The following is an 18,365-nucleotide window of genomic DNA, read 5'->3' as shown; positions in this document are numbered from 1 at the left end:
CAATGAGGGACTTGAATCCAACATCTTTCATTGACATAGCATGAAGACTTCTGATGTCTTACTCTCTTGGTGCGATTGGACGTAAATCCACCGTCTTATTCTTTTGGTGCGATAAATCTTAAATTTATCGTCTTACCCACAATGGCTCAACCTCAAGCCTTTAAAATAATTGCAATTTTATCACTTTTGATGATCATTAATATGATCACATATTGTAATTACACACAAAATTGAGAATATTGATTTCTTATAATCAACACAAGCAGTTAATAGATATAGTTTAATAGATCACGTATCTCATATAAAGATTGAAAACATATCTTTCACTAAATTGTGCTTATTTGATTATTAAAATAAATTAAGGAATTCTCTTCCGAGTCGGTTAAAATTAGACGTATAGAAAGTCGACAAGTCTCTTTAAATTCTTACTTCAGATGGTATCTCTAGATCTTTTATATAAATAATTATAACATAAAGATAAATCATACCTTGAAGATATAAGAATCTTATTACATAAGGTATGCAAGATATCTTTTGCACTTTTCCCGTCTTCTTCATCATTCTTTAAGAAGAGAACAATCGTGCTGATAACGTGTTGTGAAACTATATAAATTTAGAAGAAGAAGAAAGTAAGGAGAAGAGAAAATACTTCTTATTTCTCTTGAAGTATATTATTAATTCACGGATCTCTCTTTAATCTTATTTAAAATGAAGAAAAACTCTTTATTTATAGGGAAAATCTTACTTGGTCCCCAAGTAGGATTCCTAACCATATCCTACTAAGACTCTACATAATTAGACATTCACTATAACACAAATTTTTTATAACATTTTAAAAATTTTCCCAAAAATATCAAATCCATAATCCCTTTCTTCTCAATATAAATTTTTTATGAAAGTAATATTCAGAATATGTATCATGTCAAAAAATTATATTCAAAGAACATAATTTAACCCCTTTAATTAATAAACATAACTTTTAATTCAAATATCTAAATAAAATTTAATAATAAAATAAAAAATATCTATTTATTCCATATAAAAATAAATACTCTCTCTCTATACATATAACTATGTATCGGATGTTTCGAAAAAAATTTGATCAAAGCCTTAAAAATAATTTTAAAAATTTCTCAAAATATCAAATCCAAAACCCCTCTCTTCTCAATATAAAAGTTTTACCAAAAATAATATTTAGAATATGTATCATGCCAATAAATTATATTTAATGAACATAATTTAACCCCTTTAATAAACATAAATTTTAATTAGAATATATAAATAAAATTTAATGAAAAATTTAAAAAATATCTATCTATTCCATATAAAATTAAATATCCTATAAATATATAAGAAAAAACTATCTAGCCATTGATGTTTCCAAAGAAAATTGACCAAAGCCTTAAAAATTAATTTTAAAATTTTCCCCAAAATATCAAATCCAGAACCCCTCTTCTCAATATAGAAAACTCAGATATATATACTGTTTCCATATAAGAACATACATATATGTATCGATTCTCCATTCAGCTTTGACGATCAAGCGAAAAACTCCGAATTTGCAATGGATGGATATCTGAACTCTCTCTTGATCCAGGTAGAAATATAAACCCTAGCTTCTAAACTTGGTTAAAGATGAGATTGCTTAAAAATGGAAAGGAAAATCCTTGAATTTGTTAGACGTGTTTGTATCAAACAATGAGTATAAATTCTTTTGTTGTTGGTAATTTTAGGTTTCCATTGTTGAAAATGAATGTGTTTTGAGGTAGGATATGGTCAAGAGTGTAATCTGATGCAACTGAGTTTGTTTGTTGAATCCAGGTGTCGGAAGAAAGTGGAAATTAACTTGGTTTTTCAATCAGGGTTCATGTTGGGTATAGCTGTATATAAATTGCAGCTTTTGGGATTAGATAGCTGCTGACTGTACTGATGTTGTATAATTTGTGGTTTGGTTTGACCAACTTGTAATTGAATATTCTGATTTGGTTTCTCATGGGATTGATTTGGAAATCTGTTGTACAAGATGGTTTGAGTCCATTCACGATTGAGGCCGTGTTGTATTAAGTCTATTTAGGTGAAACAGATTTGACAGTGGTGCAGAATATTGGGTTTGTTGGTGGGTTCGGAGTTGTTTTACGCAGTATTGCAGAATGAGCTTGGAGACTGATGGTGGGAGCTCCACAGATTGTGCCTCGGAAACTCAGAAGTAATGCTTATTTTTCTTTCAGTTTTTGACATGATTTACGTTCGTGTACTATATTGTCTTAGACTTTATTTGTTTCGAAGCGTTATATGAATGCTAGATATATAATGATTCAGGCATTCAAGAAAATCATATTCAAGAGAGGTTCTGTTGTCAATAAGTCAATTGGAGATATGCAAGAAATTACCTAGTGGATTTAATGAGCCGACCCTGAGGTAAGCATGCCAATTTTCCTTAAATGTATTGCAGTTGCTTGGAGTTAGAGGAGTAAAGTGATAATTTCCAAATGTAGTGGGATAGCTCCCATTTCTAGTGTCTTTGGATATTGTGGAGCGTATTGATAATTTGCATTTTCTCAAATAGTAAACTTGAAGACAGTTCACATGGTATACAAGACCGCCAACGAGTACCTGGCAGCTTACCTTTGCAAGGGTTTAGACGCACCGACTATAGTTCATCCCCACCTACTCGTGGGGATTCCAGTAGTTATTCCCGAGGCAATTATGGAAGATGGGAAAGCCGTTCGTCTGGATGGAGTGATCGAGATAATGATGCACAATCTGATCGGGATTCAGGTTCAGCTCAGATTCTTCCATATATATATTGCTTTATGCGTGTGAGAAGCCTTTTCATTATACTTGTTTGCTTCAGAATTGCAGCTGTAGTTGTACTGTATGCATTATCTAAAAAGAAGAAAAAGAAGGAAAGAAAAAGGAGGGTGATCATTAGAGGATCTCCCTATAATTATTAGGTTTAGTGATTTATTATGGCTTTTAGATAAACTGTTGCTTATCATTATCATATCTTTCACATTTTAATTTTTGAAAAAAAAAACCTTACATATTTCAACTCACATTCCTTTGTGTTTAGGGACGATAAATCAGACCATCCCTGAACCTTGCAAATAGGGTTAACTTCGGATTATGATGCGTACTATTATGTTTGTGTTTTTTGAATCACATAAATGTGTTCATTCAGGATATCTGTGTGAGATTGGATAACTGTCTAGGGGTCATCTCTTAGGAGTATCATGCTTTATATGTTCTCATTTTACAAACTGGGGACTCAAGATATCCCTGTTGGATGCAATCAAAATAATTATACTTCTATCAATATTATGCCGACTTTCTTTTTTTTTGGCAATGAAAGGAGTATCAAGGTAAAATTATGCCGACTTTATTTTACTTCTAATTCTTTAGTTGTTTTTATGGATGCTGGTTAGCTACCTTCCACATGCTTGTTTCTTTGGGTATTATTCATTTGGTCCATTTGCGATGATCATAGTTGGAGGAACTGTTTGCCAAGGGTGTTGGATCTCTATCTCCCTTTAAATTCGATCTTCAAACACAAATTGGAATGCAGGTTCCTACTTATGGTTAGGCACATTAGTCATTAGTCTTCTGACAAAAACCTCGAGTGCCCTTTGAAGGTTCTTCTCTGCTCCACTTCTTGTGTTTTGTGTTATTTGCTAGCTGAATCGCAGAAATAGTGCCCCTCCTGCATCATAGGCAAATAGCGCATTTTCTGCTGAGTAATGCCTTGTTCTTGTCTGCCAGATATGCTCTATATTCTTAGTTGATTCTGTGTGCATGTGTATGTGGCACTAAGATAGTTTGTTTTTCTTCAGAGAGATTTTGTTGACAACTTTTGAGATTTGCCAGATTCTGGTAGGAGATATGGCAATCAAGCCCTGCGCATTTCACAGAGTTCTGAGCATGATGGGCTTCTTGGAAGTGGTTCGTTTCCACGGCCATCTGCGTATGGATCTGGAATACCTGCACCTAAGGTCCAAGCAAGCAATAACTATCAATCTAACAAGACCATGGAGCCATATCATCCTCCTCGCCCTTATAAGGTGAACTTCGGTGATCACGGCATTCCAATATTCTGGCATGCTTCATTACTTGTCCTCTTATCTAATCAACACCTTTACATAAAATGGATTCTTATAATATATTCAGGCGGGACCTCACCCTCGAAAAGACACTGATGCGATCAATGACGAGACTTTTGGTTCAGTTGAGTGTACCAGTGAGGATAGAGTGGAAGAGGAAAGAAGGAGAAGAGGTATTACTAATTAAAGCCTCATTTGCTTACAGTTAATGAAAGAGTTTTAATCTTAATTGTTTTAAGCTCAATTATTAAGTCCGTTTGTTTTTAAATTTGAATCTTAATCATTCAGATTTTGATCATTAAGTAGTTATCATTGTACAAAAAAGGAGATTTTAATCATTAAGTGTGTTTTTTAAAAACATGTTAGAACTCTTAATGAGTTTGAATAGATCTGAATCATGAAGATCCATAACAGTCTTAATATCATTAAGAAATTGCTATTCAATTTTCTTTACAAAGATGGCAATTCACCAAACCATTCATTCATTGATACCTCCATGACCACTATTATCAACTACCGACACTATGCCTATCATTATCAACTACCACTACCGACCACCCACAACCACCACCTTTGCCGATCACTACGATTAACTATCACCACCACCAGTCTCTACCGATAATCACCACCATCAGTTACCACTATATATCTCCAATCACTGTCATCATTCTTCACCAACACTACCTATCAGTATCGTCTACCATAACTATCAGCCGCCACCACCACCAACTACTTATTCGGCACTCAGATCTTAATACAACATCTTAATATTAAGATGTGTATTTGGATTCACAAATCTGAATCTTAATACACATTTTAGTATCCAGTTTCAAACGTCTTAATCTTAATAAAAATAAAATATTTTAAAAAAATAATAATCTTAATAAAAATAAATGAGGCCTAAGATCATGTATTTCCTTGTGATGAGATGCTATATCCCATGTTAGCATCTGCACTTATATGAGCTTGTGGAAGATAACTTTTTATTGAATTTCTTTCAGCTTCTTTTGAGTTGATGAGGAAAGAACAGCATAAAATTCTTCAAGAGAAGCAGAAGTCAAAACTGGAGAAGCATAAAACTGAGGACATTATAGTACAGCTTGAAGATAATAAGGAGGATAGAACAGTTTTGGAAAAAAATAGTGAAGTAGATGGGATGACCACCCGACCTTCAGCAAACAGTGGTCTGGGAAAAACTTCTTTTCCTTCACAGAATCCACCAGCTAGACCGCGTATACCCCCCGGCTTTAAAACCACTGTGTTGGATAAGAACTCTGGCTCAAATTTGAGCCATTCACGCGTGACAGAGGTATTTACTTTTTACTTAATTTTCTCCAGTAGAGTATTATGCTTGAGTCCTTTTCTATTAAAACGAAGAAAAAGAAAATGGGGCTTCAAGGAAATAACCAAAAGAGGAATCGATAAGAGAGGATTTTTCCTTTCGTCTTAGTTCTTCGTCAATTAATACCCGGTTTATATGATCATGCTTGACGGGATGTGGAGTTTAAGAAGCTAATTAAAAGTTTTGATGTATAAGTTAAATATATGCAAAGTACCAAATTGCCATACTACCAACAATTAAATGAGATGGAAGAATTCCACATGTCTTTCATCTTTCGTTCTCCTAATAAAAGATCATTAGATCAAGTGGATATGGACAATCATCTTAGTAAGGGTAAAATGATGATGTTATGATTAAATAGCTTCCAAATACAAAAAAGTTTCTTTTATCTTTTTGGAATAACCTAAAAAGAAATGTCACAAAATGAAAAAGAGGAAGTATATACTAAAATCCACCCTGAGGATCCCCCCCCCCCCCCCCCCCCCTTTTTTTTTTTTGCTTCTATGTTGACTTGATTAACAATGAGCAAAATTTGTAAGTCTTAGCTGGAACCGGCTCATAATCTTGCAGTGTTGAAAGTGCGTGATGTGGTTTGCTTAACTTTAAGTCCCAGTTCGATTTATTTTAGGATGATGAGTTTCTTAGAATTAGTAAAAAATGAACAATATGTTCTTTTCGTGATAGAGAGCAGTTTGAGTTGCATAGTAGTTGTGTGGTTATATGTAAATCACCCAGTTGTTGGATGATGGAAGTTTGAGTTGCACCTGATGAGATACTACATGCGATGGCATCTCTGTCCAACTGTCCATCACTGTGAATCTGCTGGTGTTAACTATTGATATCTTGGTCATTTTTGGTCAGGTTGGAGAATCTGCTAAGGAAGAAAGCCTATTGGAAGTAAAAGCCTATGCTGCCCCAAATGGTACTCTTCATAGTGTAGAGAGACAGAGCTTGCAAGAAATTAGCTCGAGTTATAAACTTGAAGGTAGGAGTTCACACACAACAATTTTGAAGAAGAATGACCAAATTGCTAATCAGTCAGTGAGATCAGATACTTCTGCCAGGACACTTGGCATGGAAGATCATTTCAATCAGAGAGCAACTCTTTTAGAGGCTCATGAAGCCTTGCATGAGCCTGGAATTATTGAACACAGTACCCAGCAATCTGATAGGAAATTTGCTAAGTCTAGTCAAGACCCTTCAGCATCAATCTTGGATAAGATATTTGGAAGTGTTATACCAATTAATGTTGGTGACTCTGAGGCTCCTGTTATGGTAATTTTTTGCACACTTTATCAGCTTCACTGCTCTCTTAGCTTTGGTGGGCGTTTGGCCATGAAAACCAAATATTATTTACTTTATTTGGAATTTTTTATGTCGGAGTTGAAGTTGTGTTTGAACATACTTTGTGCAAAGAATATTTAAAACTTGAATGTGCTTTCGAAATATGGTTTATATCCCAAATTTTTAAGAACTAGTGAAATCACCTAATTTAGGGTACTGGGCTAATTTACCTGGAAAATACAATAAAAAATCTGCTCTAAAAGAGTAATATCTCAAAATAGATAGTCACAATAATGTCAGAGATTAGATCCCATGTACGAACTACTACATACTATTACCAATATTTCTTTTACTTTCTTTGAAAATTTTGAAGTTGGACTAGAAGACGAAGTTGTGTATAGTTATAGTTTTTGCAAATATGTTTGGTTGTTTGAATGTACTTCTCCTAAAAACATGAAATATGTATAATTTCAATGGGGTCATTTGTATGAAAATTAAAGTTTTAGGGTAAGATTAAAATTTGAAAAAGGGAAGTACAGCGGAAGTGAAAAAAAGAGAGTAAAAACAGGGTTTTGGCCGTGTTTCCAAATTCCAAGTTGTATTTGGAATTTTCATGGCCAAACAGGTCCTGATTTCGTTATTCTTAAACAATCCTATCAACCCCCTGTACCCTGCCATTTCACAATCCTCCCCTGAAATTGCTACACCTATTGGTGGTAAAAAGTTCGTAGGTTGATTTTGTCCCTTGTTTTGGGTAAAGCTTATGTATTTTATGGACTAAGGAGTGTTTAATAGCTTGGTTAGAGTTATGCATGTCTTAGTAATACATGTTAGTTATGAAATTTTTTATGTATTATTTGATGTAGAAATTTGTTATGCAGGGTTTACTAATTAATGTATTGATTGTTTACATATCACTTATTCCTTCTTTTATCATGCATAAAATACTGCAACGATTCCCTCGTAACTTATGATATATTAATTATGCGAAACTTTAAATTGCAAACCAAACATCATATTAGTTTTATACATGAATAACTTACCTCCTAACCAATTATCAAACGTGGTATTATTTATGCGGATTCTAATAAATCATTTCCACACCAGCTACCAAACGACACCTAAGGTGGTCATTGTGATCCCTGATGGTTACGGAAATTCTTGCCATCTGTTGTTGTATTTCTTTTTCTTCCCAGTTTTGGATATTCATCAATAGTCTTAATTTCATTTAGCAGTAAATATTCATAACACACTTATGACTTACCTACTAGTTGTTCATTTTCGTCATTTGACTTTTCCCCCCAGAATCACGATAGTAAACCAAATGACATGTTGGGCTCAAAGGCAATACAGTCTTCAAAGTTCGCTCAATGGTTTAAGGAAGAAGGTATTCATCCATTTATGGTGTTTCATTTTTTTCCTTTTTTAGTTTCTTTCTATTGAGGTTCTAACAATTCTTTTTTAACCTGTATTATCCCATTTAATATCGTTGTAGATAGGAAGACAACAGACGACTCCTCGTCAAATAGGCCAAATGATTTGCTTGCATTAATTGTTGGTGGCGATAAATCCAGATCACAAGCTTTTGATGGTAACATTTCAAAAAGCTTTCCGTCTGAATTTTTCGATCGGAGTCCCGAGCCTACAAGTAAGGTCACATTGCATATGCCTTCTGCACCACTTGGGGTCCCTGAGCTTATGCATGATTCTAGTAAAAGGGAAGCCATCCCGCCGATCCTTACTTGTGAGGACCTTGAACATAAAATGTTGTCAGAGTATAGTGAAAAGAAACCTAATCTGCAGCCTACTTCGCAAGTTTATGGTACTAATCGCTTAGACACTGTAGAACAACCGGCAAATGTGGACAGCAATGCATCTCAACACCTCCTCTCATTATTACAGAAGGGGACAGGTCTTACAAATATGAAAGGGAAGGGCAGTACTGGCACTGACGCCCAGGATGGACATGATGAGTTTACTGTGCATGGCAGATCTAAGGAGGAAACTGCCAGGGATTCTCACGCTCCAGGAAAGGCAGTTACACTTGAAACCCTCTTTGGATCTGCTTTTATGAAGGAGCTGCAATCCGTACAAGCTCCAGTTTCAATTCAGAAGAACTCAGTTGGTCCTGGACTAATTGATGATTCAGAGACACACAAGTCATCCTTGCCTGGTTTTGATGATGGCCTATTTTCTTCCATGATTGATGGTATTGGACCAAAAGGAGGTGGTAAGGATAACAGACTTTTGCCATTGAATTATAGTGATCATTCCAAGAGTGACGTTGCTGAATTTCGTCTGCCTGCAGAAAACTTATTTAGTGCTCGTGATCATTCGAATCCCCAGGTCTCAATGGTTATGCCTGCAGGGATTTTGGGTAAAGGAGAGTTGACAACTGGTAGTGTTTCTGGCGGTGACGAAAGGTCCTTGATGAGTCTAGAAGGTCTGCCTTTATCGAGCGTTCCCTATGATCAGTCTGAAATGCCATTGCATCATCGTCTTGCTCAACCATCATCTCTGCAGTTTCATCCCCTGCAAATGAGCCAAGGGAGGCCATTATTTAATCCAATGGATTCTGGTCCTGCTCATTTAAATCCTCAGATTTTCAATGGTCGAGAGAGCATGGGTTTACATGAAGCTCCTGGTCGTCAGTTTGCGGGAAATATGAATCGACCTCCATTTCACCACCCTAATGGTGGACTGACAGGGTTTGATCTCCCTGCCCACCATCCTATGCTGCAGCAGATGCAGATGGCCGGAAATAACCCTAATCTGCTACAGGACCGTCTAAGGGGCGCACAGGTTCCTTCACATCTCAGTAATCAAGCAGCTAACAATATGCAGGAAGTTAACAGAGTTCAAGCTTTCCCTTTTGTGCCTCACCAAGTCAACATTAGTGGCCGTACTGTGCAAATGCCAGGTAAAATCTTAAATGTCCCCTCTCTGCAGCTGTCTGTGATGATATTTTAGAGACTAAAACCTCAAAAAGAAGTTTCTCTTGTCTTATCATGATGAATTTAATGCATAGATTTCATATCTTCAATGTTTTCTTCTTCTTTCTAGATTACACCTCAAAATAAGGTTTCTCTTTCTGATCTTGCTGAAACTTTAAGTACAGATTTCAGCTCAACTGTGGCCTCTACTTGTTCCTTAGTTTTTCTACTATGGTAATGCAAGAAAGCACGTGCATCTTTCTTTATACTCTTCCCTGTCCCCTCGTGTATGCAGCGATTCTGCAGTTTTAAATTGCTGTGCTGGTTATGGTCACCATGCAGATTATAATGAATTTCACTAAATTTTATAATTACAGGGGGCTGCTTGGGATTCATCTTTATATAATAATCTCCTGTTTATTGTTGAGTGACGTCAGGTCAAAATAAGGATTGGACATGACCAAATGTTGAATATTCTGTTATCACCTTTAGCTTTTCCTCAAAATTGTGTAGGTTGGTAAATATATTTTTCTGAAAGCAAGTCGATGACCTTTTTATTCCCCCTTTGGTTATGAGTTTGGCCTTTGAGGCTTGGGATAGTGAAGCATACTCTTTCCCAGCCCTAGAATTCTTCTCGATGGTACATGTCAAGACTTCTGCTGTTAGATAATTAATGGACCCTGGGAAACTGGTAATACCAAAAAAGACGTGCATATCATTCATTCCAAGTATGCCCGCTGTTCTTCCTTTTATTGGTGTGATACACTGATTCTTTTCTGGTTGAGGATGCATATCCTGCTGATGTTTAACTAGCTGGGTTAAACTTTACATGAAATTTGTTATTTGTTTCACTCAGATCCAGATATCAATAGCAGAAACAATCATCCTGAGTCCATGCAAAGGCTTGCTGAGAGGCAACTTGGGGCTCCTAAGCAGATCCACCCTTTTGCTGGTGGCAATGTCCAGGGGATGTACAGTCACGAGCTTGACATGGGATTGCGATACAGATAGTTGATCAGGGAACGAGTCGGTAGCTACATTTGCAACTGGGTACCATGTTTTCTTTTCCTGGTTTGACTGAGAATCCGTTGTTACAACTTTACCATGTTGTACTGCCTTTACCATCGAACCAAAGAATTGGAAACCATGCTGGCCTTCTGCTTTTTAGCATGAGGTACAGACATGTAGACTCCTGGAAAGTTGTGTAATTTTAGATTTTATTTTCTTGTACTTGGTAGGGTTTAGGGTCTCATCTTGTCATGCATGGTTCAATTATTTGGCCTTTCATATGCCCCTTCTTCTGATGTTCCCTTGCATTTTTAATTTTTTTGGTTTCACATTTGGTGTCTGATACCCCCGAATCTAGATTCGTGCTGGGAAGTTCCATAGTGGGGGCTAAAGTACTCCATAACAAAGGCGACTTTGTATCCAGAGAGACTCGTAATCGAGACCTCTCATTAAGGATGATGGAGTACTTATCACTCCACCAAACCCTTATTGGTTCCCTTACTGATTCGTGTATAGCATCAATCTGACTATTGTAATTCTGATCTCGTATTATCCCAATATGAATATGCATGCCACACGCAAAGGTCTAATGTTTCACATGTACACAAGGTACCCTCCTTCCTATATGTCGTTTGGTAAGGACAACGCGATAAATGAGATTATTTTATTCCACCTTCTATATGGGAAGGATTAAGGAGCGATAAATGAGATTATTTTATTCCACCTTCTATATGGGAAGGATTAAGGAGGGTACCCTGTGTACATGTGAAACATTACATCTTTGCGTCGTGGCATGCATAAATATTTTGGGATAATTGAAATATTGAGATTACTTTATCCCACCTTCTATGTAGTAACAAAATATTTTAGTACAAATCATAGGATAAAACAATTTCGAGATTATTATTTTTATCCAACGCATAAAGTAATCTTCATTGTTATTTTCCGGCTCCATGAGGGGAGTTTATTCAACCCATTTCCTACTTCCTCACACTCTCTAGTGTGCTATTACGTATGAGGTCCTCCTTCTCTTCTATCATCGTATTGCCATCAGTAACTAGACATCACTTCGTTTAATCAAATTAGCAGCACGACCAATTTTTTCGATCTTCTAATATAAAGCAAAACAATTGCCTAAGCACAGAAAAAAATTCTGAACGATTATCTTGATTTTGATAATGAAATTTTATTAAATGAGGTTAAGGTGTTGGATTTTGATGAAGAATAGTAGAATACATAATCCAGACACACCTAGAGTTTAACGGCACTGTTTAAATTTCAATTAGTTGTAAAAATATTTTTGTCAAGCTAATTTTTTGTTGCTTATATTTGTGTTTTGATTTTAAAATTCGAAAAACAAAGATGTACCCCCCAAGGAAAAGATTTGCTACGAGGGATCTTTTCACCCAAACATTTTGTATTCACTTTAAGAAATTTGAATCTTCTCAAAATAAAACTAACGATAGTTTAAAATGTTTTTTTTTTAATCTGTATTGTGAAGTTACACGATGAAGTCTATTTAATTTAATTTAATTTTTTGTAACTGTGCTCTTTGCATAATTTTTAGGGGTGGACATTCGGTATTTCGGTTCGGTTAGGTTTTTTTTCTTTCGGTTTTTTCGGTTTTCGATTTTTATAAATTGCGTACCGAATACGGAACCAAAATATTTCGGTTCGGTTCGATTTTTGTTAATTCGGTTCGGTTTTTTATTTCAATTTTTTAATGGACCTGTTTAGTGGGCTTTTTAAAATTTTAAACTTTACAATTTTTTCAATTTTTTGTTTGATTTTTCAACTTAATGGACTAAAAAGTAAAAATAGACAATAAATCAAAGAAGTGCATTACTAATTTACTACCAAATTTCAATATATCAGTTATCAATGATTCAAATCTTCAATATGTCATTAGGCATTAACACCGCAAATTTTAAATTCACAATATCACTAAAACACACAATTTGAAATTCACAATGACACTAAAACAAAAGTTGCATTGTAGATTTGTAGTTAATGTCTTCACAAATACAACATAATAACAATCTAACAAGTAACAATAAAGTCTTTCATGAACTCATAATAAACAATAATAAGCAACAAACAATGTATTTTGAACTTCTTGTCTTCTTCCATGAGATTACTTTCAACAATAACAAACAACAATAATGAGTTTCTTGACTTTCTTCCATGAGATCGCTTTCAACTTTCAAGTGTCACGTGCCAACAAAATTATTTCTTCAATGTCTTGACCCTTGGACCTTTTAAGATAAAAAAACTCACCGCTTGCAAGTCAATCATAGATCAACAATGGAAGAGTTTCTTCCACTATTTGCCATCTCTATAATTAATAAAAAGAAACATGTCATACAAGATACAACACAATAAGTATTTTATTTTTTCCATAAATAAATAAAAAATAAAAAGTCTTACCAAGTTCAATTTTTTCAAGAAACTCCAAACTTTCTTCAACACAAATAGGCTTGGTTTCTTGTCTAAGCCAATCTTGGACACACATAAGACATTGCACACATTTAGGAGTCAATGAATTTCTAAAAGGGATCTAGAATTCGACCACCGGTGCTAAATGCACATTCCGATGCCACACTCGACATAAAAATAGCCAATACATCTCGAGCCAACTGTGAAAGTACTGGAAATCTAGGAGAATTAACTTTCCACCAACTCAAAATATCAAAATCTTCAGATTCAGGTTCTTGGTCTTCAAGCAGATATTTATCCAACTCAGATTTAACACCTAAACTTCTAGAATCATTCTTTTGTTTCTTCATGTGCAACTTAGTTCTCAAAGAATTTTTGGACATATTTTGAGAAATACCACTACCAGAAGAATCAGATGAGTCAGATGAAGATGGTTGGCTTTTGGAACCTTTTCCATACTTACTTACATATATCGCAAACAAATCCCTCAAGTAAGCCTCTACTTTTGTATTCACTACATTTCCCGTTTCTTCCCCAAGTAATTCTTCAAGAGCAAAACTAACATAGACAAATTTATTGCGAGGATCCAAAACAGAAGCAATAAAAATCATTTTGTTCATTTTTTCAGGAGTCCCCCAATATTTCTTGAATTTTTCTTTCATTCCCGAAGCCATTTTACTCAAATCAAGGTCATCACTTGCTACACATAATTTCAAATAAGCATCAAGTTCACATATATCTTCAAAATGAACATTACAAGTAAGATACCGTGAACCTGAAACTTTCAAAGTGAGTTCATAAAATTTTTCAAGAAACTTTGTGACATTCCTCACATTAGCCTAATCTTCATATTGAATTGACCCTGCGATACTTCCATCTTCACAAACATCAGTAGCAAGAAAAGAATTAAAATTACCATCATAAAGATCAAACCTCTCAAAAGCCTTTTCAAACTTTTCTGCTATGTCTAACATCAAATAGGTGGAATTCCACCTAGTAGGCACATCTAAAGACAACATCTTATCACATTCTATCTTTTCATTTCAACACATTTCAAGAAATTTCTTGCCCTTGAAGAAGATGATCTAACATATTTCACCATTTGTCTCACCTTTTTGATAGAAGGACCAATTTCTTTCAAACCATCTTGCACAATTAGATTAAGTATGTGAGCCATACATCTCACATGGAGATGATTACCTTCCATCAAATTAGTTCCCCACATATCTATTTTTTTGGACAACTCTAAAACTGCCACATCATTTGAAGAAGCATTATCAACCGTAACAGGAAAAACGTTATCCAACTTCCAATCAAGCAAACAATTACTAATAGACTCATCCAAATGCTCACATTTATGACTAGTGTTAGGACAAAAATTCAATATTCTTTTATGAAGCACCCAATCCCTATCAATAAAGTGAGCAGTCAAACACATATAATTATTCTTTGCACTGAAGTCCATGTGTCTGTTGTGAGACAAATTCTTGGTTGTATTTCTCTTAAAGATTGTTTCAAATTTATTCTCAATTCACCATAAACTTCATAACAATCCCTTGTTATGGTTCTACGAGAAGGAATATGAAACAAAGGCTGGACTTTACTCATAAATTTTTTAAAGCCTTCTTTTTCAACAAAACTAAAAGGTAGTTCATCCAAAATAATCATCTCAACTAAAGCTCTCCTACATACCTCTTGCTCAAATTTCCAAGTCTCTAAATTGTTATTTTGAATATTTAATAATTTTTGAATACCGGGTGCAACAGTCGGAGGTTTATACACTTTACACCGATAAGTCAAATGTTGTTTTAGTCCACTTGTTCCATTTCTTGTTGTATTGGCATCATAATATTGTTTACAATGTAAGCACTTTGCTTTAACTAATACACCATTTTCAAAAACCTTTTCAAAGTGTTGCCAAACAAGAGATCTAAGATCCATTTTTTTTTTGTTATTTCTGTACCAATCGACAAATCATTGCTATTACTAGGTGTATTATCCGTAGAATCAGCCATACTTATTCGACTTTGATCAGCTACACCCATATTTAATTCTGTTTGTTCAGCCATCTATATATATATAAAAAATCACAATAAATTCCCAATAACTAGTAATAAAAACAAAATCAGAAAAAAATTGAAAAAAATCAAAAAAGAAAAATTAAAAAAACTGAAATTACGGTTACATACCTGCACCTGGTTGCTGCCTGCTGCTATCGCGGGCGGCTGGCTGCTGACCTGCTGTCGCGGGCGGCTGGCTGCTGCTATCGCGGCTGGCGCCTGCTGCTGGTGGACGGTGGACGCCGGCTGGAGTAGAAGAGGAAGAGAGGAAAAGAAGGCAGAAGCTGCTGAGTGCTGAAGAGGAGAGGATGAGGAGTGAGGAAGAGTCAAAATGATAGGGTATTAGGGATTTATGGTTTCTTATTTTTTAAAAAAAATTTATTTAATATTAATAATTATTAAATATAATATAATTTATAAATTAAAATATAATATTTCAGTTTAAACCTAAATACCAAATTCCAAAGTAATATGTACTGAAAACCGAACCGAAATATCGAAAATACAAAAAAATAAACCGAATACCGAACCGAAAACTGAAAATTTCGGTTCGGTTCGGTGTTTCGGTTTTTCGGTGTTTATGCCAACCCCTAATAATTCTTATTTAGATAGAACTGAAATCACGCTTTTTACGTGAGTCCGGAGCCAAAAGGGTGAAAAATGTTAAGAAAAACTTCAAAATGGTATATGAAATTTCTTTTTAACCAAAACGGCACAATCGCTCACGAAGTAGCGATTTTGTCTGCCGGAAAAAGCAAAATCACTGCGATATTTGTTAAAAACAAAATCGCTCCTGATTTTCAAAATATATTTTATAATATGTCGCTGCTGAGGCAGCGACATAAGTTTAAATTCTCTTTTACTATCATTTTTTTTAAAGTTTAAATAAAAAAAATATTATTTTTTTAAATCAAATCGCTGTCAAGGCAGCGATTTTTAATTAAATTTTCAAATCAAATTGTAAAAAACTTTTTTTGATTTATTTGATTTAAAAAAATAAATTAAAAATCGCCAAGGCGGCGATTTGATTCAAAAAATAAAAAAAATTGATTTAAACTTTTTTATTTTTTTAAAAAAGAAGCAAAAATAATATAAAAGAAAAAATTCAAACTTAAGTCGCGGCTAAGGCAGCGACATATTAAAAAAAATTGAAAATCGCTCCTTTGGGAGAGTTTTTTTTTTTTTATAAAAAAAGTCAAATTTAACAAATCGCTGCTATAGCAGCGATTTTGCTTTTTTCAGCAGATAAAATCGCTATTTCGTGAGCGATTTCACTGTTTTGGTTAAAAACGCTATTTCGTGAGCGATTTCACTGTTTTGGTTAAAAAGAAATTTCATATACCGTTTTAGAATTTTTGTTAACATTTTCACCCTTTAGACTCCGAACTCCTTTTTACGTAGAGACGTTCAAAAGAAACCACACCAAATCAAGAAACAATTTGACTAGTGGTTTTGTAAAGATTTTTTCCAACATAATAAATTTAATTTAGTATTAAGCAGGGAGTGAAAAGCTTAATTAATATTAAATTTATATAAACTAGTTGTTGGAACTGTTATGTAGAATCTCATGTTTAAATATCGTCAGCCAAAATGGTTTGTGAAATTTTTTGATGGACTCATGCCTCACAAAAGAAGAAGGCCAAAGAAAGAGCTCAAAGACGACGAACTTAATGGAAGATTTAGAGGGGCCAAAATTGTGTTTGTTTAATTTTGTGGACTGATTAGCGAATTTTTCTGGTTATGTTTTTGTCTTTTTAATGTTCGGTTTGTTGTTTGTATATGTTTGACAGAAAAATAATTATATGCATGTGTACATTTTAGTATAAATGGTTATGTTAATCTGTTTCTTTTTCAACTTGATCAAAGTGATCTACACATTAGCTATGTTACTTCGACTTTTTAAAATTCGATATTGAATTCAATTTATAGATTAATATTTGCCTTCCTACTAAATCTAAATACCCAACTTGTCTATTGTTTTCTTATTCTTATTCTTTATTTGCCTTTTATGTTCCCTCATAGTGTTGTTGTATTACTTATAATCAAGTAGCAAAATAAAGAGTTGTAAAAATAATTAATTCTTTATTTGTCAAGGGTGTTCATACTTTAGGATGAAACAAAATAATGGAAAAGATTAAAGAAATCGCTAGACCTGGGCTCGAACCCAGTTATTGATCACGTCTTCAATTATTGATCATTTTTTTCCTCACTTGACTTAGTCAAGTAATAGTTTCTCTCATTGAAATTTCTTAGAAGTTTATTTGTCAGCATAATGGGACCAGTTTCACATCATCTTGCGTAATACACACTACAGAGACAATTAATGATTTCAAAATGAACACTAGGATCGGAGTATTATTTTGTTAAGTTTTTTCCGTCCTCTAACAAGTCTTGTTAAACACTACAAAATATGAAAAACAAGTTGTTAGAAGTGAGTAGTACTCATCTTGTGTTGGGTATGTAGCAAGAATTGATGGGAAATAGAGGGAAGGAGAGAAATTTAAAAAGTTGAGAACATGAAGAGTTGAGAACTTGAAAAGTCCTCTTATGTTTTAATGAAAAGGCATTTGTCCCTCGGGGTGATGGAAAGAAAAATAGGAGAGTTTAAATACATAAACACTCCTATTAATTGTTAAAAGGGTTGGAAAAAATGACCCCCTCGCGCCGTCGTCGTCGCTTGCTTCGACTTCGGCTTCGGCAAATGATCGAGAGATTATTTTTTGGACAAAGTTTGTTTTAATCATTTATTTAGTTAATTAAATGGCCAAAAATATTTTCAATTAATTAGTTGATAACAGAAGTTTTTAGTTAACCGAAATATTTTCAATTTTTTAGTTGACCCGACTCGAATCCGCACGTGACCCATTTTATTTTTTGTTTTATTTAAGTTTCCCGTTATGACTGTTCTGAGAGGTTGCAACTTTCAGGAACAGTCAATACCATTTGAAAGGTTCCAAACTTTCATTAATGGTCGTGTCAATTCTAAAAGGGTTGCATCCTTTCAGAACATATTCTTCTTGCCTATAAATACCACTCATTATTCAGAATATTTCTTAACGAATTTTTTGATCTTCGTCTTCTTCTTCTAAACACATTTTTCTTCGTGTACTTTCCTACTGTGGATTGATTCACTGACAGTAGAATTTTTGGTATCTACACTTTGCTGATTAAGATCATTTTTCCCTGGGAGGTTATATTCCAAATC

General features: G+C 34.4%; 1 protein-coding gene and 1 long non-coding RNA gene across 3 annotated transcripts; one reads left to right on the top strand and one right to left on the bottom strand.

Annotated features, from left to right (window-relative positions):
- The first annotated feature begins 1,351 nt into the window (after positions 1-1,351).
- On the top strand, positions 1,352-10,886 carry LOC101257114 (uncharacterized). 2 transcript variants are annotated; one of them, XM_010328683.4, is made up of 12 exons: positions 1,352-1,597; positions 1,822-2,206; positions 2,320-2,418; positions 2,567-2,778; positions 3,865-4,058; positions 4,165-4,270; positions 5,099-5,406; positions 6,301-6,714; positions 8,029-8,110; positions 8,219-8,953; positions 9,032-9,643; positions 10,513-10,886. In XM_010328683.4, the coding sequence occupies exons 2-12, from the start codon at positions 2,151-2,153 to the stop codon at positions 10,665-10,667; spliced, it is 2,973 nt and encodes a 990-aa protein (XP_010326985.1). In that variant the 5' UTR covers positions 1,352-1,597; positions 1,822-2,150; the 3' UTR covers positions 10,668-10,886. The 2 variants fall into 2 exon arrangements, with proteins under 2 accessions (XP_010326985.1, XP_004248059.1); XM_004248011.5 differs by having other exon boundaries at positions 8,219-9,643.
- A 1,749-nt stretch (positions 10,887-12,635) lies between these two features.
- Positions 12,636-15,455, bottom strand: LOC112940156 (uncharacterized). Its single transcript, XR_011212145.1, has 3 exons — positions 15,290-15,455; positions 13,092-15,169; positions 12,636-12,999 (listed from the first exon to the last, which is right to left on the bottom strand). It is a non-coding gene; the product is annotated as an uncharacterized lncRNA (long non-coding RNA).
- Between the last annotated feature and the right edge of the window lie 2,910 nt (positions 15,456-18,365).

Source organism: Solanum lycopersicum, chromosome 10, assembly GCF_036512215.1.
Source record: "Solanum lycopersicum chromosome 10, SLM_r2.1".
In the NCBI taxonomy this organism is placed as follows: Eukaryota; Viridiplantae; Streptophyta; class Magnoliopsida; order Solanales; family Solanaceae; genus Solanum; species Solanum lycopersicum.
Note: the sequence above shows the minus strand (reverse complement) of the source record. Positions and strands in the feature narration are given on the sequence as shown.